The 24,685-nt window shown below is 35.0% G+C and overlaps 1 protein-coding gene across 2 annotated transcripts; it reads left to right on the top strand.

The window, feature by feature from the left end:
• Positions 1 to 305: 305 nt before the first annotated feature.
• Positions 306 to 23,637, top strand: POLR3G (RNA polymerase III subunit G; the record flags this gene model as incomplete). 2 transcript variants are annotated; one of them, XM_084233214.1, is made up of 7 exons in its annotated part: positions 306 to 422; positions 3,132 to 3,261; positions 8,568 to 8,624; positions 10,495 to 10,545; positions 16,767 to 16,846; positions 21,937 to 22,086; positions 23,551 to 23,637. In XM_084233214.1, the coding sequence occupies 7 exons, from the start codon at positions 306 to 308 to the stop codon at positions 23,635 to 23,637; spliced, it is 672 nt and encodes a 223-aa protein (XP_084089340.1). The 2 variants fall into 2 exon arrangements, with proteins under 2 accessions (XP_084089340.1, XP_084089339.1); XM_084233213.1 differs by having other exon boundaries at positions 16,764 to 16,846.
• Positions 23,638 to 24,685: the final 1,048 nt, after the last annotated feature.

Below are 24,685 nucleotides of genomic sequence, written 5' to 3'. Positions count from 1 at the left end.
CACATGGCACAGCAGACCTCTCCTGTCTCGCCCGCTGCTCCCCTCGGCAGTGTATTTCAGTCAGTCTGCCTGTTCTGTTCCCCACTCTGTCTCTGCTGAGTCCTCTCACACTCCCGCATCTCTGGCCTGGGTCCCAGCTCTTGTATGCATAAATAAATAAATCTAAAAAAACAATAAAATGTTATATCCAATAAAAATGATACAAATGAAAAAATAGAAGAATAATGATCAGAGGAAGCCATAAATATAAAATAAAATATTATCTTTCAGAATTTGCCCTCTTTTCTGATATATACATGATTCTGATGGCTGGGAATAAAGGAAGAGGACGTGCTGCTTATACTTTTAATGTTGAGGCAGTTGGATTTAGCAGAGGTGAAAAGTTACCTGATGTAGTATTGAAACCACCTCCACTTTTCCCTGTAAGTATATTATTTCACATTGTGTTTTTTTTCATATTTTAGAGAAAATTAAAAATTCTATATATGACTTGAATATATATCCTTATGATATCCTAAAGTGTAAGAAAATGTTTTACTTACCTTTGAATATTTCTGTTTTTTCCTAAATCTTTTGTTTTCTAACCACTTTCCTGAAAGGTAGAAAACAAAATACAGTATTTTCCAGTACTCTATGAACTAGGCAGACCTTTTATTCTTTTTTTTCATTTCTGTGTCTTCCATTGCTGTTACTAGTATATTCCAATATTAAAATAATATTTTTAAAAGTGAGATTTTATAGTGATTCTCAGTTCCCACTTTATCAGACTTTAACTCAGTGAGTTTGTTCTTAATTTACATCTATAAAATTTAACTTTGTTTTTATTATATCACTTGTCCTTTTCTTTCCCTCTGAACAGTTTTTTGCTTATTTCTCTATTTTAGTTAATTTGAATATTGTTACTACTTACCAAAATTAAACATTTCTATTTTAAAGTCATTTTTAAGTTTAATGGATAATGTTGCACATTTAATTGGCATAATACTTAACACTTTTTCTTATAGTTCCAAATGTGCATGTGTTGTAGGTATAAAAAAATGAACAAAGGCCTAAATAACCAGATACCACTCCCTCCAGAAGTATTTTCCCTATTTCAGAAGGAAAAGTCCTTTGCTGTAAGATTTATATAAGTAGAGGACCCTGGGCAAATGTATCTGGAGGTCTACATTTCTTACTTAAGGAGTCTTGTTTTTTTTGCTCGAGATATTTTAACTAAAAATAAAATAGCTCATGTATTGGCATAATGTCAGTTCACATTGATTTCTTTTAAAATAGTTTCCTGTTCATGTGTGAGATTACATCTAAACTGGGGAAACTATGTATATATTGTTGTGTTATACTTGGAATAAAATCAAGATTCCTTACTACCGAATGGATGGCTCTATCTGATCTTCCTTTCTGTACCTTTTTCTGCTTCTGTCCTTTCTCTGGAACCATCCTGACCTTGGGTTTCCATCAGGCCATTCCCTCCACTGATTTCCCTGACTGGGGCCATCTGTTCCCCAGTTTTTGCACGGACGGCTTCCTAATTTTATCCTCTGCTCAAATGTGACTTCCCAAGTGATTGTGAATGCTTATTCTGTCCAAAACTTACCACCTTCCAACTACCATGTGCTGTTAGCCACTGTTTATCCTGCTTTACCTTTTTTCGTGTCATTTGTCACTATTTATATATTACCTCATTTGTTTACTTGTTTATTATGTAATTGTTGCATAGAATGCAAGTTCCATAAAGGCAAGAACTCTGAATAGTTCATCATGGTATCTCCTTTGTCTAATCACATCTGATTATAGTAGGCACTCAAAAAATAGTTACAGGGCCTCCCTGGTGGCGCAAGGGGTTAAGCACCGCACTATGAAGCAGTCCGCAGCCTCTGCAGCACAAGTTCCATCTCCGGCCCTCCAGGGAGCAACCCATATGGCACAGCAGACCTCTCCTATCTCGCCTGCTGCTCCACTCAGCGGTGTATTTCAGTCAGTCTGCCTGTTCTGTTCCCCACTCTGTCTCTGGTGAATCCTCTCACCCCCAACATCTCTGGCCTGTACCCCAGTTCTTGTATGCATAAATAAATAAATCTTTAAAAAAAATAGTTACAGAAAATTAATAAATTCAGAGTGACTTCTTGAAAATGTACCTTATATGCTGAAACCAGAAAAGTCTTTACCATATACCTAGAGGACTCACTTTCTAAATAATAAATTTTCATAACTATGCATGTGTATATGTATAATTTTTTAATTGAAAATGTAGATTCAAACTGTTTTTCTATTTATTTGTTCTGTGAAACTCAATCACAATTTCTTCACTGTAAAGTGGGAAATATAGCAATACTTATTTAATATTTAAAGTATAGTAATACTTTAAATGAGATCATGGATGTTGAATATTGAGTACGTCTGAGACACAATAACCACTTGATAAATGATAGCTTCTGTAATTTTTTTCTTTTTACACATATTGCTCCTGCCAATACCGTCTCTGATAATTGAGGTTAATGGAAAACTAAAACAGTTACTCTTACTTGTGTGTCTTGATTTTTAAAATATGGAATCACAGTCAACAGACTGTATAGCACAATTAATACTGGTGTGGTCAGTAGGAAAATTACTCGGAAAGTTAAGCATCATTTCTACCTCTAAAATAAGAGCAAAGTAGGGAATTGGCTAAAAAGTTAAATAGATTACAAAGGTCATTATCTTTTAAGTTGATTATAAAACTTACTGGCTATAAAGTGTTGTTTTTCGATGAATCTACCATTTTCTAGACAGTAGACAAAAGGTATATTAAAATATTTTATTTATTTATTTATTTTTAAATGGATTTATTTATTTATACAAACACTGGGTACAGTCAGAAGCGCGGGAGGGTGAGAGACTTCACCAGAGCCAGAGCGGAGAGCAGAACAGGCAGAAGGACCGAAGTACACTGCTGAGGGGAGCAGCGGGAGGCAGGAGAGGTCTGCGCGCCATGTGGGACCCTCCTCCAGTGGCCGGGGAGCAGCCGGGGATCGAACCAGCGCTGCAGAGGCTGCGGGCAGCTTCGCGACCCAGCGCTCAACCGCTGCGCCACTGGGGAGGTCCTAAATATTAAATTTATTTAAAAATACCCCATCATCTCTTGATTTAAACAGGATACGGATTATAAACCAGTGCCACTGAAAACAGGAGAAGGTGAAGATTATATGCTGGCCTTGAAACAGGAACTGAGAGAAACAATGAAAAGAATGCCTTATTTTATAGAAACAACTGAAGAAAAGCAAGGTACGTAATGAACTCTGGTTAAAAACACCATATTTTGGCACAAACTTTAAATTTGTATATTATATATATATATATATATATATATATATATATATATATATATATGATCACCTAGTGCTGATTGGTTCAGTTAAATCAGGAATTATCAACTACCCTGAAAAAAATGTTGATTTAACAGAAAATATACTTTAAACTTTTTGATAATTTATTTTTCAAACTGCCTTTCATAATAGTTTTATGTGTTCAGTGAAAATTAGGAAAAACAAAAATTATAAACAGTAAAAATCACCTATAATATATATCTGAAGAAATTTGATGTATATTTTCTAAATATTCACTTCTGTATATATATTTTTATAAAGTTGGATTCACATTACTTTGTATCTTCCTTTTTTACTCTATAATATATTACTAACTTTTTTTTTTTAAGATTTATTTATTTGTTTGTTTGTTTATACAAGCACTGGGTACAGTCAGAAGCGCAGGAGGATTAGAATTCACCAGAGCCAGAGCGGGGAGCAAAGCAGGCAGAAGGACCGAAGTACACTGCTGAGGGGAGCAGCAAGCAGCAGGAGAGGTCTGCACGCCATGCCGGACCCTCCTGCAGTGACTGGGGAGCAGCCGGGGATTGAACCGGCACTGCAGAGGCTGCGGGCAGCTTCGCAACCCAGCACTCAACCACTGCGCTCAACTGCTGCGCCACCAGGGAGGCCCTATTACTAACATTTTTATATATACTTAGTATTCTTGGAAAATATGATTTTTTAAAAGATTTTATTTATTTATTTATTTATTTATTTATTTATACAAGAACTGGGATGCAGGCCAGAGGTGGTAGTGGTGAGAGGATTCACCAGAGACACAGTGGGGAGCAGAACAGGCGGATTAAATGAAATACACTGCTGAGTAGGGCAGCAGGAGAGACAGGAGCGTTCTGCTGTGCCATGTGGGTTAGCTCTCTGGCAAGGGATAGCTTGATAGCTGATAGCTTGACAGTGCTGTGACTTAACCCCTTGCACCACCAGGGAGGCCCCTGGATATATTATTATTAATTGTAACTAATTCTTGCTTTAGATGTATGGTTGTTTCTAGTTTTTTCTCTTCCTTCCTGCTGTGATTACTATCAACATGCATACATCTTTATGCAGGTCTCTGATGATTCAATATTTTAGTTAAAGTTTTAAAAGGACTTGACTATATTTTGGCTTACCTTTTCTATATCATGTATTCATTGGTTATGCTAAGGGTATAGAAGAGAAAATAGAAACAGTGGAGAAGGCTGATAGTCTCAGATGGTAAAAAGGAAGTGGTTTTAGAGAAAGCACAACCGGTCCTAAGTAGTTATTTAGAATAGTTGAACTATATTGATTTTCAGTTTCTGCCCCTGAATATTGAAATTAGAGAAATCAATATTATCCTTGAGTTGTCAAAACAACATAATTAAAACATGAGAAATTCATATGGTGTTACATCATTCCATTAATATTAAAAATGCATTCCATTTTCCCTCTCTTTAAAAGACTTGGAATTGGCTCAGAATCAAGAGGAAGTCTTACATAGTAATATTATACATACTTATAAGAAGCATTTTAGATAACTTCATTTAAATTTTAAAACCATAGTTGTAAATCCATCATTTAATGATTTTAAAAAGTAAGACTAAGTGAACTAATGAACATTATTCCAGTTAGAAGAAGTAATAATGTAGGGTATACCTTAGTCTTTTTAAAGTGGTCCTTTATCTAGACTATAGGATAGATTCAATTCACTAAATGTGAAATACACGTGTAATTTAAAAGCATATCATGTCATTAGAACATTTATGTGAGTATTCTTGACAGGAAACATTAAGAACATAATTTTGTTGGTGGTTTTTGAGCGTGGTACCTGGATCAAGAGGCCCTTAGTCTTTGATAACAACACATAAAAGTACTTAGATATATACAGATTTTACGGTTTCTTTCAGGAGAAAACTTTTATTTTATATATTTTTACATCATTTTTCATTTTTGCACAATGTGTGCATTTTCATCTTGGTTATAGTCCTCATACAATTCCCACCCCCTTTTTTTGATCCTACTCTCTCCTCCCGCCCCTGTAGTGTGTCTGATTTATAGTTGCTTGTTGATTTTGCTTTTTTAAAAAAAAAAAAAAATTTATTTATTTATGCAAGAGCTGGGGTATAGGCCAGAGGTGTCGTGGGGTGGGGGGTGGGCAGAGAGAGGATTCACCAGAGACAGAGCGGGGAGCAGAACAGGCAGATTGACTGAAGTACACTGCTGAGGATAGCAGCGGGCCAGTCAAGAGAGGTCTCCTGCACCATGTGGGTTGCTCCCTGGCCAGGGATTGAACTTGTGCTACAGTGGCTGCAGATAGCTTCATAGGTTGCGTCTTAACCCTTGTGCCACCAGGGAGGCCCCTGTTGGTTTTGCTTTTTACTTTATTATAATTAGTCTTTTTCCTGGTCCCTTATTTAGGTTTTCTAAATTCCTGCTATGAGTGAGACCATCTGATAAATTTTTCTTTTTCTTTCTGGCTTATTTCACTGAGCATGATCCCTTCCAGCTCCATCCATGTTGCTGCAAATGGCATGAGTTTATCTTTTTTTTTTTTTAATAATTTTTTTTTTTAATTTTCTAGAGACATGTCTTATTTATTTATTTATTTATTATTTGTTTGGTTGGTTGGTTTATACATGCACTGGGTACAGTCAGAAGCAACGGAGGGCGAGAGAATTCACCAGAGCCAGAGCGGGGAGCAGAGCAGGCAGAAGGACCGAAGCACACTGCTGAGGGGAGCAGCGGGCGGCAGGATAGGTCTGCACACCATGTGGGACCCTCCTCCGGTGGCCGGGGAGCAGCCGGGGATCGAACCGGTGCCGCAGAGGCCGCAGGCAGTTTCACAACCCAGCGCTCAACCGCTGCGCCACCGGGGAGGCCCGAGTTTATCTTTTTTGATTGCTGAGTAATATTCCATTGTATATATGTGCCACATCTTCTTGATCCAATCATCTATTTTTGGGCATTTGGGTTGTTTCCATGGCTTACCTATAGTAAATAGTGCTGCTATAAACATAGGGATGCAGGTGCCCTTTTGAATTAATGTTTCTGTGTCCTTTGGGTAAATATCTAGGAATGAAATTGCTGGATCATAAGGAGGCTCCATCTTTAGCAGGCTGAGGAATCTCCACACAGCTTTCCATAGTGGTTGGACCAGTTTGCACTCCCACCAGCAGTGCAGGAGAGTTACTTTTTCTCCACATCCTCGCCAACATTTGTTGTTGCTAGTTTTTTTTCTTAATATGTGCCATTCTCAGGAGAAAACTCTTATATAAAATTTTCCAAAGTGGGGCCTCCCTGGTGGCAGTGCCGGTTGGATCCCCGGCCACCAGAGGAGGGTCCCACATGGCGCGCAGACCTCTCCTGCTGCCCACTGCTCCCCTCAGCAGTGTACTTCGGTCCTTCTGCCTGTTCTGCTCCCTGCTCTGGCTCTGGTGAATTCTCACACCCTCCTGCACTTCTGACTATACCCAGTGCTTGTATAAATAAATAAATGAATAAACAAACAAACAAACAAATAAATAAATAAATCTTTAAAAAAAAATTTCCAAAGTGATAGAACATTCCTCTTGAAGTCTTATTGTTAACCTGTCCTTCCTGTTGTAATGTGTTTAAATAAAACTATGGTTGAAAATATAGCTTTTTTATACATCTAAAGTTCTACATAATATATATATAATTGTATATATAGAATAACATAGTACATACTTAGAAACCTGTTTGTGTATATATATTTGTATATGTATATGTGTATATATACATATAACTAGCTTTTATGTAATATGCACACCATATTTGAAAAAGAATTGGCCATACTGGACAGAAGTACCCAACTGTCAGAGAGAGCCATATTCTAGATAGTGGTATATCATGGGGTCATATGGTAACTCAATATTAACATTTTCATGAACTGTAATATTGTTTTCTGAAGTGACTGTACAAATCACATTCCCACCAACAATGTATGTGGGTTCCAATTTCTGCACATATATCTTGTCATGTTCTTTTTGTTTGTGTATCTTCTTTAGAAAAATTCTGTCAAATCTTTTGCCCATTTTTAATTGGGTTCAATAATTGGTTTTCAATTTCTCCCATTCTATAAATTCTTTCTAAGTAACTTTAAAATATAAGAAGGCATTTATTGAACTTAGATAACCAATGGTAATAACTTTTTCTTGATATACTTAAGTTTAATTTTTTTTAAATATGGGATATGTTTTGGAGAACATTCTAAAATACAAATGCTGGGAATCTCATTTGCTGACTTTTCATTACAGATGAAAAACTTGAGAGTAAATTAAACCTTTAATCTGAAGTCAAACAGATAATACTCAGAAAAGCCTGGTCTCTTATTCTCTGATTTATTATTTATTTTAGTTTTCTTCTCTAAAACCATGATCCTTGTATTATTTGCAAGCATTGTTTTAATGCAGATGAAAAAATAGTATATATTTAGACCTTGATTTTAATATTTTCATCTTTATATTATCTTCTTTTTTCATGGCTATATACCATTTTTCAAGCTATTGTGTGATGGTGTTGCTTGCCAACTTATGCTGCTGAATAAGGGTTTGGACCCTTATCAAAGGAATTTCTTGTGACAGTGAACAAGGTAGAAGCAAGAGCCACCCATTTTGGGCATTCTCAGAAGGGTTCTGCAGTATTCATCCTGAAATGTGTGCAGTTTGCTCATTCATGGCCCATCAAGACCAGCCTTACAAGGTCATACTCTTTTCCCCATTACCCTCCCTAAAGCGTTATGAAAAGTAGCTTATTGAGGAGCTAAGTGCTTATGCATATTATGTGTTGGAAGTGAACAAACAGCCCTCCATCCCCATTTACTTAATGTATCCTAGTTATACAAAATTTAAAGATTGGGAGAGAGAAGCCATGTCAGAAGAATAAAATACAAGATGCCAAGTAGACCTTCCTGCCCTTGTTTTAAGTGGCTCCCTCATCTGGCTTTGGGCTGTTGTGTATATTCTCAGAGATGTAGTCAGGTTGTCTGATTCTAACTTCCTTAATTAGGGTTAGGTCTCTGCTCACCCTTGGCTTTTAATACCCAGATACTTCTTACTATCTGTTTAAGCATTACGGTACACCTTTCAGGAACACATTATGTATAAATGTAAGGAAACTCCCTATACGTAAAATAAAAGACGTTATCTAGTGTTTTCTTTTATAGGAATGGCTTAAATTCAGGCTTATTCTTGATTTTTCTGATGAATACTTTTTATTTGTTTCTAGATATTGAAAGGTATAGTAAAAGATATATGAAGATTTACAAAGAAGAATGGATACCAGGTACTTGTAAAATGAATAATGATAAAATAATTTATAAAGGTTCTCTCACTACTCCATATATTTTGGAACAAATTTTCTATTTTTTTCAAAAGAAAATAGTCTGATTCTTTTCTTGTAATTATTTAGTAATGTAAATATTTGGAAACTAAGATGAAAATATTTTTACATGGTAACAAGTAATAGTTGAATGTTTTGGTGGAAGTTCTTGAAAGACTTTTTTTTTTAAATAAAATTGTACTTGCCAAACCATCTGATTTTCCAGTTTCTTTTGCCACAACCACAGTTTTAATCTGTAGTATCAATAGTTTTCACTCCTGTGCTTCTGATTTTTATAGCTTTTGATGAGAAAACAATTCTAGTTTTAAGAACATTTTAAGCCAAGCTCATGGATTTTTTTTTTTTTTTTTTTTTTAGCTAACAATCTATTTTTTGTTGCTAAGATGACTTTTCAACAGAACCATATCTAGAGAGTTCATTTTCAACATTCATAAATATGCTTTGGTTACAGATATGGTAGAAGGGGTTGGAAAGGAGATCTTATCCAACTTATTTATTTTGCAGATATAAAGCAGTTACTATAGAAATGAAGTGATCTGTCAGGGCAACTTGGACAGTACTGTAGAACCCGGATCTCCTCATATTTAATTCATTTTTCACTGGCATCTCTTTCCTTGGTGTTTTGTACAAGCTGCCTTTATATTAAAGCATAAGTGGCATTTGTAGCATTATTGCTTTCATGAATTATAGTTGTAGCTACCTCTTTGCAATGTTGATCTCAATAAGGTTGGATTCCTCTGGAAATAATTCTCTCAGATCTCTCATTTCTTCCATTTCATAAATATGCATCTCCCAAATGATTCTCTTTACGTACTTTCTCATGAACTCCTATGAGTTGTTTATAAAAACAAATGTATTCACAGAAAGATTTATTCATTCAGGTAAATTTACTTGAGATGTAAATGTTTTGTGTGAAGTATACTGTTTTGTTTTATTAACAATGTTTTTTAATCCAGTTTTATGTTGCTCCATTTTTCTGATTAATGCTATGCTTAAAAATTAAAAGAAAGTGAAAAATTGGAGGAAATGTTTAGCTACCTCAGACAAAATCATTTATGATAGGGAATTTACTTTTCCACAGTTATTTATGTTTTTAATTTTAAAGTTTTCAGGTAATTATTAGAATTATTTAATTCTTACAAAATAATTGTTTAATTTATTAATTGACTGAATAATTTTCAAGAAAAACAGCTGTAAATTCTCTCTCTCTCTCTCAAAGGGTTATTCTAATGTTTTGTTCCCAACTGAGAGCTTTTTTTGCACAAGTATAAATATGTGTACATATGTGCATATAAATATTTTCTGTTAGGTTTATTGTTTTGGTGGAATTCTATATATATTTTTCTTGTTTTTCAATTGAGGTAAGATTGGTTTTACAACACTATGTTATTTAGGGGACTAAGTTCACACCTCCTCAGATATATGTCACCACTCCACACCCACCATCAAAGTTGGAAACATTTTTCATTCAACAATAAATCTTGAGTAACTTTTCATGTCCACAAATATTTTTCTACATCATCATTATTATGAAAATTTCTGTTTTTAAAATCTACTCCGTAAGTATTATATATATTGTTAAAAGAAGGTTGCAGAAATTTTATAGCACTATTGCATAATGCTTTAATGAACTTTTTTCTTCATAGGAGAAAATATGTCACCACCTGTTATGTTATGATTCTCGGGCTAAATCTGTACAGTCAAGCATTAATAAATTTTAGTTTCATTGCACGAGCACTATCATTGTCTTTAAATGTTCGGTGTCACTGATAATTAAAGAAAGCTATAATTTTTATATTTATCTGCTTTACAGATTGGAGAAGACTTCCAAGAGAGATGATGCCAAGAAAAAAGTGCAAAAAAGGTAACATTATCTTATATAGTAATAATAATCCTGGTCAGGAAAGATTAGTACTTAGATTCTGCTTACTATGGAATTGCCAACCTAAAGTTGTTCTTAGTGTTCTGAATTATTTTTCTTAAAATATTTAGCATTTTGATAATTTTGCTAAAGTTTCTTGTTGTTGATTTTTTATTTTGTTTTGCTTATTTGTCTGCTTTTCCTTTCTTTCCTGATGGAATTTTGCCCTGCTAGAAAATATTTTTTTATTATGTAGCTATTTTCACCAGCATATTTGACTTTTTTTTTTTTTTAGTGGTTATTGGCTATATTTGTTTTTTAACTAAAACATTTTAAAATTTGGAACTTATATAGTAGAACTTTATGTTCTGCGTAAAATATCAAAGTAAATGTTTCCTTGTTATTCTCAGGTAGTCCCACTGAGTAAATTGAGCATCTTCTATTGCCAGACACTGCTAAGAGGAAGCAGTAAGCAATGTAGGATTAATGTTTCCCTCATGGAGTTTACTGTCAAATGGAATCAAAACATCAAACAAAAACACAGTCCGATGAGGTCGGGGAAGGGTTCTTTGAGAAATGGAAATTGGACTTCCGATTGAAGGATGAGTAGCAATTTACCAAAATGAGACTGGGAAAGGAATGTTGGAGAAAGACCAGGTTTGTGAGGGACAATCATGAATTCAATCCAGAGGTGGTATTTATACAAATAAAAAGGTGACTGTTGTCGGGTACATATTTTCAGGATAGACCTCCACATAGAGATGATGGTGATCAGCATAGACATTATAATTGAAACTGTAAGAGAGTATGAGATTATTCAGGATGAAATTAGAGAATTAGAAGAAATGAAGACCTAAGCTGGAGTTTAGGGGAAGACCAAAATTGAATGAACTGATGGAGGAAATTAAATCAGCAAAGAAAGGCAATGGAGGAAAGTGGAGTGACAGAAGAAAGTGGAATGACAGAAGCAAGAGAATACAGAATTGCAGGGATTTCAGAAGGTGCTCAGTGATATAAAGGTGATTAAACAATTCTGCTAGAGGTTAAGTAAGATGAGTAGAAAATAAGAACCAATTTTTGACATGTAGATCATCGTTGACCTCAGTGAGAGCTTTTTAAAAGCTCCTGGAGGTAGAATCCAGAGTGAAAATGGGTTATACAGTAAATGAGGGCTTAGGACATGAAGACAGCTAGCATAGATGAGTCTCTGGAGAATTTTGCTGTAAATAATGAAGAGAAAAAGGTGAAGTAGCCACATAAGAATAATGAACTTAGAAACTAAGAAGAAGACATTCCCTTCTTACCCCTCCTCTTATTTTTTTCAGGCCCTGTTTTTGTTTTGTTTTCTTTTCTTAAAGATTTGTTTATTTATGCATATAAGAACTGGGGTGTAGACTAGAAGTGACAGGGTGAGAGGATTCACCAGCAACAGAGAGGGGAGCAGAACAGGAGGGTCTACACTGCTGAGGGGAGCAGTGGGCAAGACAGGAAAGGTCTGCTGGGCCATGTGGGCTAGCCTCATGGCCAGGGATCCAACTCATGCTGTAGGGGCTGGCAATAGCTTGATAATGCTGTGTTTTTAACCTCTGCACCATCAGGGAACCCACCCCCCGCCCCCTCGCTTTTTTTCTAAGAGCTTATTTTTCAGAGTAGTTTTACATTCACAGCGAAATTGAAAAGAAACACAGGGATTTCCCATATATACTCTATGTCCCCACATATGCATAGTCTATCCCACTGTCAGCTTTCCACAACAAATTGGTATCTTTGTTACAGTCAGTGAACCTACATTAACACATTGTTACCCAAAGTCCATGGTTTACTTGGGGTTCACTCTTAGTGTTATATACTATATGGGTTTTGACAAATGTATAATGACATATGTTCACCACGGTAGTAGTACTCAAATTAGTTTCACGGACCTAAAATCCTCCATTCTCTGCCTGTTCATCCCTCTCTTCTAGCCCTGACAACCACTAATTATTGTTACTGCCTCTGTTTTTCCTTTTCCAGGATGTTATGTAGTTGGTATTATACAGTATGAGCCCTTTGAGATTAGTTTTCTTCACTTAGCAATATGCACTTAAGTGTCCTCCATGATTTTTCATGGTTTGGTCACTCATTCCTTTTTAACCCTGAATAATATTACATTTCCTGGATATTACATTATCCATAGTTTATCCAATTGCCCACTGAAGCAGATCTTGGTTGCTTCTAAGTTTTGGCATTTATGAGTAAAGCTGCTATAAGCATCTGTTTTTGTGTGGTATAAATTTTAATGCCTTTGAGTAAATACCGTGGAACATTATGGCTTGATTGTGTGTTTAGTATGTTTTGTTTTATAAGAACCCATCAAACTGTCTTCTAAAGTTCCTATACATTTTGCATTCTCACTAGTGAGGAATGAGAGTTTTCCTGTTGTTCCTCCACATCCTTACCAGCATTTGCTGTTTTCAGTGTTGTGGATTTTGACCATTCTAAGTAGATGTATGGTGATATTTCATTTTAATTTGCATTTCCCTAATGACATAGGGTGTAGAACATCTCTTCCTATGCTTACTGGCCATTTGTGTATCTTATTTGACAAGCTGTAAAGGTCTTTGGCCCATTTTTAATAGATTTTTATTCTGTTGAGCTTTTAAGAGTTCTCTGTATATATTTGTATGTTTGGGGTAACAGGCTATAGGAAAAACACACTTCTTTATGTATTTCTCCTTTTTCTCTCATGCTGCTACTACTCTTACAACACCTCTGACTGCAGAAGTGTGGCATCTTTTTGTCCACATCAAGCAATTCTCTGCAATACTAGCTGGGTATCCTACAATTCAGCTCATGGCACAGACCTTATAGGTTATGTATTTACTTCCTCAGACTGCTCCTCATAGGTTATTCACAATGTCTGTCTGACGTGGCCACAAATTGGGGGCTCCCATAACCCTCCTTCTTGGATTTGTTTTGGTCACAAAGCTCAAGGAAATACTTACTTACATTTATCAGGTTTTTTGTATGATAAAGCATAGGCTCAAATATACAGATGAATAGTCAGATGAAGAAATACACTTTGGTCTAGAAGGGTCTCCAGCACAGGATCTTCTGTCTTGTGGTGTTGGGTTGTACCTCCTTCCCATATATGAATTTGCTCACCAATCCAGAAACACTGAACCTTGTAGTATTGGGATTTGTATAGAGGATACATCACACAGGCATGAGCAAACATTAACTCACTCTCCAGCCACTCTCCACTTTACTGGGAGATGGGAGAAGGGCTGCAAGTTTTAGGTTGCTAACCATGGCTCTATTTACCTGGTCAACAACCCCATCTGAAACTAGCTAGGAGCCCACAAGAGGTGTCTTTTTAGAACAAAAGACATTCTTATCCTGTACATTCCAAGGGATTTAGAAACTGTGTCAGATACCAGGTTCAAAGTGCAAATATTACGAAAGATGCTCCTAGTACTTCGATCACTTAGGAAATTACAAGGATTAAAAAATTTCTGTGCCAGGAACCAGGAGCTGATACCAATATGTTTTTTTCTATTATTTCACACCATTCTTCATCAGATAAATGTTTTGCAAATGTTTTCTCCCAATATGTCATTGTCTTTTCATTCTTGACATAGTCTTTCACATAGCAGAACTTTTTCATTTTACTGAAGTTCAACTTATCAATTCATTCTTTAATGGATTATGCCTTTGGGAGTTGCATCTTCATACTCCTCAACAAACTCAATGTCATCTTGATTTAGTTTTAGTTTTATTGTTTTGGATTTTACATTTTGGTCTATGGTGCATTTGAATTAATTTTTGTGAAGGTTTTTCGGTCTGTGTGGATTATTTTTTTTGCATGTATCTGGTTTAAAAGAATTAATGTTTTTAAATAGTCCCATTGCCTGCTCTTTCCTGGAACTTCACATATACATTAATCATTTGTGAAAATGTACAGTGTGTCATGATTTCCATTTGTTAAAAAACCAAAGCCACAAACTTTCTTATTCCATTGTGCTCTAATATTTTTTATTGCATGTTGTATAATTTTTGTGTTGTGTTCTTAATAAGCTTATACTCTCCCTTTTGTTATAATGACTTTCAATGATTTATATGAAAGCAGTGCCAAAACAGCCACTGACTGAAAAAAAATTGTTTCTTGGAGAACTGCTACTGGAAGGTGTTGAAAGAAATGAGAAAGTTCAAATATTTGCATGTATTTAACTGAAGATGGGGGGGAAATTTGTGTTATTGTTTTTGTGTTAAACAGTCTTTCAACAAAATTTGGTAGTTTGATAATTCTACCTTAATTATACATATAGCAATGAGGTATTTTACAAACCAGAATGATAGAGAGCAAAATACACTGAATGGACTTGAGTATACATAACTGACTTTCTTGGCTAAGAGGTTAACAATTGTTAATAAGTTTATTTACCTGATCATGTTCTATAATATGTATTTGACAGACTTATATGCTATGAATTTTAAATAATTAGATAAAAGATCCTTAGAGAAAAAGATTTCAGCATGTGAGTGGATTACATTCTTAGCTAATGTTTTCAATAATATTTATTGAGTGGTTATTCACACATGATACTCTATTTTATGTGCTATAGTTCACATTAAACAATCTTTTATCCTCCAAGGGCATCAGGAAAGTTACCCATCATTTGCTCTAACTGTAACTTTTGCTTGAGCAAAATATTAGTTAAATATATGTTGGGAGTTCTGAGTTCAGTCCCTCTCTCTGGGGCAATTTGATATAACACAGTAAATTATAATTCCTCAGTTTTGGGTCCTCTTCCACAATATAAAAATGTCTTCTGTAGATTGAATGTTAAACTTTTTTTTTTTTAAGTTTTTTTTTATTTATATAAGAATGGGGGTACAGGCCAGAGGCGTGGGAGGGTAAGAGAATTCGCCAGAGACAGAGCGGGGAGCAGAACTGTCAGACTGAGTGAAAATCACTGCTGAGGGGAGCAGTGGGCGAGGCAGGAGAGATCTGCTGCGCCAGGTGGGTTTCTCCCTGGCCAGCCGGAATGGAACCCGCACAGCAGAGAGGCTGCAGACAGCTTCACAGCCTGGCACTCAACCCGCTGCACCACCAGGGAAGCTCCTGAATGTTAATCTTTATAAAATTAAATCTTTCTGAATCATATATTTCTTTGTTTACAAGTAATTTCTAGGTATTTAGTTTGATTTTAGGGAAGATCTGTACTTTCTGATCATAATGGGACAATTTTGTAGCACGTCATAATGTTTGCTAACTGGCAATATCTACATATGAAATAATTCTCTATTCCCTATAGTTTCAGAATGACCTCAGAATGCAGTGTTTTTGGTATGACTTAAAAGTTTTGTATTAAAACATCCCATTAGTATGCTTTGAGTTTTCAGATGTATACGGTGGAGGATATGTTTCATTTAACCACTTAATCTTCATTCCACAGATAGTGTTATGTTACCCTGAATATAACCTCTTTCTCATCTTTTTAACCATTGTCAAGTGCATATATTTATTCACTTGTTTTTTATTTTCCAAACCTGCTAAAATTGCCCTGGTTAAAATACAGTGATCAGTGAACAGGAAAAGCTGGTGCAAATAATAGATTTGTGAGAGCCTTTTTTACTAGCTCTGAGGTAATGCTTTAGCAGTTTTGGCTGTAAGGACATTAATTACCAGTACAAATTTTCTGTACTGGCAAAAAGAAATCTAGTTGCAGTCTTGGAAAATATCCTATTAAGTGATTATCATTTACTCCTAATCATGGAAAATTGGTGAGGTGTGCTAATTTATTTTGTTTATTCTATAAGAAAATTAACTCAGTTTGCAAATTATGTGATTGCTTGTATGACATACCAATATGCTAGACAGCATATAAAAAGGCAAATATAGGGCCTCCCTGGTGGTGGAAGGGGTTAAGCACCACACTATGAAGCAATCTGCAGCCTCTGCAGAACAAGTTCAATCCCTGGCCAGCCAGGGAGAAACCCACATGGCGCAGCAGACCTCCCTGTCTTGCCCGCTGCTGCCTCAGCAGTGTACTTCAGTCAAACTGCCCATTCTGTTCCCCACTCTGTCCCTGGTGAGTCCTCTCACCCTCCCGCACATCTGGCCTATACCCCAGCTCTTCTATGCATAAATGAATAAATCTTAAAAAAAAATTTTTTTTTTTAAAGGCAAATATACAGTTGCTGTTATGGAAAAATTTTTTAACTGTGGTTTTACTTAGCAGGCCCCAAATCCAAAAAGGCAAAAGATACAGGCAGAGGCGCTTCACTCTCTAATACTGCAGATGTATTGAAAAAAATTGAGGTAAGGTTTTTCTTCTTATTTTTAAGAATAAACTGGAAAAATGTACCTCCTTTTGCCTTCTTCAGACTTTTCCTTTCACTCACTTTGTAATAACCTATGGGTTGTAATAACAGCCCAGCACACAGGGTAACTAGAAAGACTTCAGTATTGTCTGCTAGGAAATATGGTGCTTGGCCTGTCTTTTTTACCACTTCCCTGTCAACTCGCCTCATCTTCTGTCACCTGCTCCTTTTCCACTATATCCCTACTTTTCCCCTGCATAGCAATTTTGCTGGAGAAATAAACTTGAAAGTGTTACATATCAAAATGTATTTCTTTTCAAATCCTCTTACTTTTCTCCTGTTGGTGATAAGGTACTTTTTAATTGCTTTTTTCCTGTGTCTTGTATTAAGAGTAGAAGACTATATTGAGGTAAAATTGTATCTTATGGAACTAATTTTTATATATTTATCTTTTTAGTATTTCAGAAATAAAAATATGTGGGAATCATATACAATACCACTATAGCAGCAGCACCATTACAAAAAAAAAAATGTGTAAAATTCAAAATTGAATAATGCTTAAAATTTCCTCTCCCAATCTTATCTCTAGCCTTCCATTTCCCCTCCTGTTCACTTTGAGCTTATCAATTTCTTAATTTGAGTCATATTTTATGTATACTAAATATAGATTTTTTTCTTTTTAGTCACAGAAGTTAGTATATTACTCTCTTTAGCATTTTCATTTTCTCTCTTAACAAAATATTCTGGAGATGGTTCCATGTTAACCATTCTTCTTTTTTTCCTGGTTATACTATAATCCATAATTCTTTTAAATCAATGGACATTTATTTCATATAAATGTTGCTATTATAAATAATGCTGTAGTGAATCGTGTTAATTATGTCATTTCTCATGGTAGATGTGAAATGATTTCCAGAAGTGAATTTGCTGGGTCATGCATTATATAATATGAAGAAATATTGCCAATAAATATTTCCAATATTAAATACTGGTAACTCACTCTCCATGGAAGTTATACCGGTTTTTCCCACTATTAATGCCTATATTCCATTGCACTGGTGATGATGATGATGAGCATGACAATAGTGATAGCACTTTGCACTGACTGAGAACTAATTATGTGCCAGACTCTTTGATGAGCTATTTACATACATTATATCTAAAAAATTTCATAGCAACAAAGACAGATGAGTAGTAGTATTCTTTACTTACAGATGAGGGGATTAAGTCTTTAAAACTTACCTAGCTTGAGCAAATTAACACAGCTGCTTCATAGCAGAAATTCATATTTTGTCATTTTAGTTCTTGTTCAGTATTTGAGCTGTAGTTAACATATTTGAAGATAACACCAGGAGGATTGTTCAAGGAATAGAGATAACTGTCAGGTTTAACTTTAGTGGAATGATGGATGGGTTGCAGGACTAGCCAACTTGCATTGATTGAACACAGATCTGACAAAAGCTTCCTGGAAAGAAGTTGGTAAGATAATATTTGCTATAAGAAAGATTGATTGGGCTCTCTGGATGTGGTTTCTCACCACACAAAGTGTGTTTCCTTCTTCCTGTGCATTCAAATTCCCCTTTCAGTATATACATTTAAAAATTTTAATATTTACATTTTTCTTTTTTTTGATATTATTTTATTTTATTTTTTATTTAAATTTTATTTTTATATTCCCCATACAATTACAACCCCCTTATTTTGACCCCAAGCCCTCCTTTCCCCACCCCCGACACCCCAAAAAGTATCTCTGGTTCATAGTTGTTTGTTGATTTTGATTTTTTCTTTCTTATAGTTATTCTTTTTTCTGGTCCTTTATTTAAGTTTTCTAGATTCCTGTTATGAGTGAGACCATCCAGTATTTTTCTTTTTCTTTCTGGCTTATTTCGCTGAGCATGATCCCTTCCAGCGCCATCCATGTTGCTGCAAATTGCATGTGTTTATCTTTTTTGAATGCTGAGTAATATTCCATGGTGTATATGTACCACATCTTCTTGATCCAGTCATCTATTTTTGGGCATTTGGGTTGTTTCCAAAGCTTAGCTATTGTAAACTCTCCTGCACTGTTGGTGGGAGTGCAATCTGGTCCAACCACTATGGAGAGGTGTGTGGAGATTTCTTGACCTACTAAACATAGAGCTTCCATATGATCCAGCAATTCCACTCCTAGGTATTTACCCAAAGGACACAGAAACATCAATTCCAAAGAGCACCTGCACCCCTATGTTTATAATATTTACATTTTTCTTGTTTCAAATCTAGAAATCCCAATCAGTTGGCAGTTTTTATAAAGCAAAATTATAAATCAGATGACTTTGTTATTGTTCGTTTCTTTAGCAAAAGCAGTTGCAGGTTTTATTATAATAAAATTTCTGTGGCTGGAGAGGGAGTGACATATGGTTGTACCATATGATTAATGTGTGAATAATCAGACAGCAGCAAACTAGTATTTGAACTTGTTTTTCAAGACATAGAGGGAACTCTGTAGTGGCAGCATAGGATTTATGTTAGAAGAATAGTTCCCAGCTCCAAATTAACAATTTTCAAATTATATAGTCCCATAATTCTTAAAACAAATAGGTAAAGTAGTAAGGGTAAATAATTAAATCTCATAACATTTCTTGACCTACTAAACACAGAGCTTCCATATGATCCAGCAATTCCACTGCTAGGTATTTACCCAAATGACACAGAAACAGTGATTCCAAAGAGCACCTGCACCCCTATGTTTATAGCAGCACTATTTACAATAGCTAAGCTATGGAAACAACCCAAATGCCCAAAAATAGATGACTGGATCAAGAAGATGTGATACATATACACAATGGAATATGACTCAGCAATCAAAAATGATAAACACATGCAGTTTGCAGCAACATGGATGGAGCTAGAAGGGGTCATGCTCAGCGAAATAAGTCAGAAAGAAAAAGAAAAATACCGGATGGTCTCACTCATAGCAGGAATTTAGAAAACCTAAATAAGAGACCAGGAAAAAGACTAATCAATACAAAGTAAAAATCAAAATCAACAAGCAACAAGCAACTATAAACCAGAAACACACTGGTAAGAGGGGAGAGAGGGGCGGGGAAAGGAAGGACTAGAGTCAAAATAAGGGGGGTGGGGTGCAATTGTATGGGGAATATAACCAAAATGAAAATGCATACATTGTGCAAAGATGAAAAAAGATGTAACAATTATATAAAATAAAATATTAAATACAAAAGGTATGGGCCTCCCCGGTGGCGCAGTGGTTGAGTGCTGGGTTGAGAAGCTGCCCGAAGCTTCCCTGGGGCCGGTTCGATCCCCTGCTGCTCCCCGGCCACCGGAGGAGGGTCCCACATGGCGCGCAGACCTCTCCTGCCGCCCGCTGCTCCCCTCAGCAGTGTACTTCGGTCCTTCTGCCTGCTCTGCTCCCCGCTCTGGCTCTGGTGAATTCTCTCACTTCCCGCGCTTCTGACTGTACCCAGTGCTTGTATAAATAAATAAATAAATCTTTAAAAAAAAAAAAAAAGAAAAAAAACTAGATTAATACAAAAATAATGAAATAATAAAACATTGTGTATAACCCTGCAATCATTTTTTTTATTGCATAAATCTGCTGTTGTTAACCTGTTTAAGTATTTTGTGTGTATCAGTTGGGTCTCTGTGGTAGAAATATAGTTGAGGTTATTATTTAAATATATTTGAAATGACAATAATGGAAATGAAGTTTCTTAATCTCTACATAGCTCAGAATTTATTTTATATTTAAATATGTTTTTACATAAGCAGTTTAATTCTATTACTAATTAGGAAATAATAGCTAATAGCATAACTTTTCAGATACCAGCATGAAGGCAAATCACCTTATGCCTGTTATGTTAGTCTTAATTATTTTTCTTGAATGGAGTGAGCAGACAGGAATGAGAGTTTGAATTCTGTTTAGAGATTGAGGCTAGCTGATATAATTTTTCTATTGCCTTTGATTTCCTTAAATTCAGATATGAATGTAATTAAAGGATTTTTAAAAATATTCAGGGACCAATACAGGAATAGCTAGTTATACTCACTCCAAATGCAAAACATATTTTCTATTTATATGTAATCTACAAAGCAAATGTCTCATAATAAGATGGAATATTTTCAGTTTTATGAAGTAGTCTTCTGATTAGTGTTAAAGAATAATAACATCTTAGCTAAAGTGATCTTATGTCTTAATTATAAGTATTAATATGTAAGATGATTTTTGTACCTACCTTCTAGAAAACGTGTGCAAAATAAGAATAGAAGAGTTTAGAGAATGGGTAGTTACAATAATGAAACCAGGTCACCTTTTGCCTAATGGAAAAACTGTTGATGGTCATAATAGAAACATAAAGATATAATTTTCAAGTTAAATTTGTGTATTTTGAGACAGTAGCATAGTGATTTTAACAGGGTGAATAAAAGACAATGAAAACTTCTCTACCTCTGCATCTTGCCTTTGCTTCCATTCTTAGAGTTCCAGCAAGTGCTAATTAATGTTAGCTGTCATTTGAGTTTTAAACTAATTTCTTAACCTGCCAGATGTATTAAGAAGCAAACATTTATGGAAATGGAAACTAAATGATGAAAGAGAACAAGGATGAGGATATGAATAATCTGCAAATAGAATAATTCACCCTGAGATGACTTCATATTGTTTTAAATGACTCCACTTATAAACTAAAACAGACATTTTAAAATGTTACTATTATATTATCTTTTTTCATTTTGCATTAGAAGGAAAGCAAACTAACATTCTGAAATTTCTTCTCCATTAACTTCATCAACTCAATATTTTAGAAGGAGGTAGGATGGAAATCATAAAAATAAAACATTGTGCATTAGAGCTGATAAATCAGCATTTCCTGACACCCAATTATATTATGAAATAATAAATTCTAGGAAAATATTAGTGTATTGACGGAAGAGTGACTTCCTCCTTCCATGACTCACCTACTTTTCTAGGTAGTGGTCTAGAGTGGTGATAGGGAGGAATACAATAAGGTGACTGTATTCTCTTGAGGGTGATCAGAAGATCAAAGTCTTCTGGCTTACATATAACTTAATGAAAGTCATTTATGCCAGGAATTGGAAAAGAGCGGTGATGGTGAAAAATCAGATGAGGAAAATGAAGAGAAAGAAGGAAATAAAGAGAAAAGTAAAGAAGGTGATGAGGAGGAAGAGGAGGAAGATGCTGCAGATCAAGAGGACTATGATGAAGAAGAGCAAGAAGAGGTAATGGTATATTTGGACAGGGTTAAAGGTTGTAAGTGTAAGCACAAGCTAATAAGAAACCAGATATACAGTATATAATTAAAATCAAATAAACAAAAGCCAAGTTGTTGGGAACCATGGGTATTATTATTTTTTTGGTATCAAGAATTATTAGAACACTAAAATTATAATGATGCCAAAATGAATATATGAGATAAAGGTAATTTGACAGACAACTTGGTAAGTGGAAATCCACAAGTTAAGGAAATTGATCACATTGACTTAATTATAATTTATCTACATAAAAGTTTAAGTCAGCAGTTGAAGTTAGTAAGGCATCATGTAGGTCTGAGGGGCAATCTCAGCAATATCAATTTCAAATCCCAAAGTGCATATGGAGACCATGAGAAAACATATACTCCAACTTCAGGTGTCTGATTGAGTCAAGACTCTATTTTGGATTTTCAGTCTTTTAGAAACATGGTGCATTTCATGATAAACTGGGATCAATCAAGGTTTTTTTGAGCAGGGTAACTTTGCTAGCTGTACCTTTTTAGGACTTTGTAGCTACCTCACACAATAACCCTAGGCTGAGAATTTCTCATTCTATTGAACTTTGTCTTCAATCCATTCCAGCTTCTCACACCACAATCTGAATAATACAAGTTTATCTTCCTTGTATTATTTGTATAAATTTATATGTAACATTCTACCACATAGATACTAAATAAGCTGATATCCAGGAGACATTCTTTCAGAAATAGTTCTGTTTCTTACACTATCATCCTTTCTGCTATAGACAGGAGAGATACCGAGATTAATTTTTTGTCATGGCAGATTTCAATACATTCCTGTCTCCCATTTCCAACTCCCATCTGTCTTTATAAAGGAAATCCCAGGTATTGCCTTTTTTCATGTAAATATTTTAGTATGTACTATAAGGCTTCTCTAACAACATCACAATTCAATCATTTCACCTAACATATATTAAGGCCTGTATATACACATGCACATATTATATAAAATACATATAAATAAATATATATCTAAAAATACATATAAAAGTCCTCTGACTATGCTCAGTTATACATTGTTACTAAAAACATCGGTTCTGGGGTAGTCTAATATATTGTTAATGTAAATTGGTTTTATCTCTTGAGTGTCTGCATTTTGGAGTGTTTAGTGATTTAGCTAGCTAAAGCATGTATCATCCCACTAAGGCTAGCCATTTATGTTCATCTAGCTAGTTGATATCTGGGAATAGGTAGGAGGTGGGGCTCGTGAGGGAGAAAGCAGCACAGGTGGGTGTAAGTTAATGTGTATTTTTTTTTAGGTAGATAAGAAAGCGGAGATTTTCTTTTAAATCTGGTATACTTATTACCTAAATTTGGTATTTATACACTTAAAGGGACAGCCTGCATTATATTCTTTAATAGTAATGTTACCATTCATTCATTTTACTGAGGAATATGTAATTTCACTTAGGAAAATGACTACATAAATTCATACTTTGAAGATGGAGATGATTTTGGTGCAGACAGTGATGACAACATGGATGAAGCAACCTATTAGCTATGAAAATTCTCAAAATAGTGTTTCTATGATACATCTTCTGAACGTTTGGACAGATTTGTTTTCTATTTTATTTCTTACAAAAATGAGTAAGTATTTTATTTTTGTTGCTGTTTTGTTGGGCCAACATTCAGAACCACTTTTTGAGTTTACATTATCAGTTACTTTACCAAGTAATCTCTTGACACTTTGACATTCCTTTACAACCTCTCTGTCATCCCTCATATATATTCAAGAGGATATTTCCTATTATTTGAATTAGAATGTTCCTGAAGAGTTTTTGTATCATTTAACTTATATATTCATACTTGAGCAAATTATTCTTGTTAAACTGCAGATCATTTATAAATCTATTATTGGTCATCAAGATGGATTTCTGTAATGTGGAAGTTGATTTAATACTGCACAAGGAGCACTTTAAAAACAAAGAAACTTGAATTTTATTTTACTTTTTATGGTTTGTTCTAGACTACTACATTGTAACTACATAACCTAGCATTCTTACAAATGCATATTTATGAGATTAGTAGTTTTATGATCAGAACACATACACAGGGACAAATGCCAATCTGAGCTATATAAACATTGCACAACTCACACCTCAGTTCATGCAGACTTTCATCTGGATGAATATAAAAAATACTTGAATTTGGGATAAACTTAATACCATATGTAAGTTAATCATCCCACTGTAAGTTTGAGAGCTTTATGAAAAATTGCGCTGAAACATCTTATTTTTGTCCTTTACAAAAGTGTTATAGTCCAGTCAGAGAAATCTCATTGCCAAGTGCATGTATGTGTCATCTGTAAGGTGTGATGGCCTCTTTTACATACAGGGTTCATAACTAACCAAATGATTTGTGTAATAATGTTGAAAAAAACACAGGTTTTGGGTTTTTTTTTTAAAGATTTATTTATTTATGCATACAGGAACTGGGGTACAGGCCAGAGGTGTGGGGGGGGGGTGAAAGGATTCACCAGAGACAGTGGGGAACAGAAAAGGCAGATTGACTGAAGTGTACTGCTGAGGGGAGCAGTGGGCAAGACA

Source organism: Talpa europaea (genome assembly GCF_964194135.1).
Source record: "Talpa europaea genome assembly, chromosome: 5".
NCBI classification, from domain to species: Eukaryota; Metazoa; Chordata; class Mammalia; order Eulipotyphla; family Talpidae; genus Talpa; species Talpa europaea.
The sequence above is the reverse complement of the archived record's forward strand: the minus strand, read 5'-3'. Positions and strand labels throughout refer to the sequence as shown.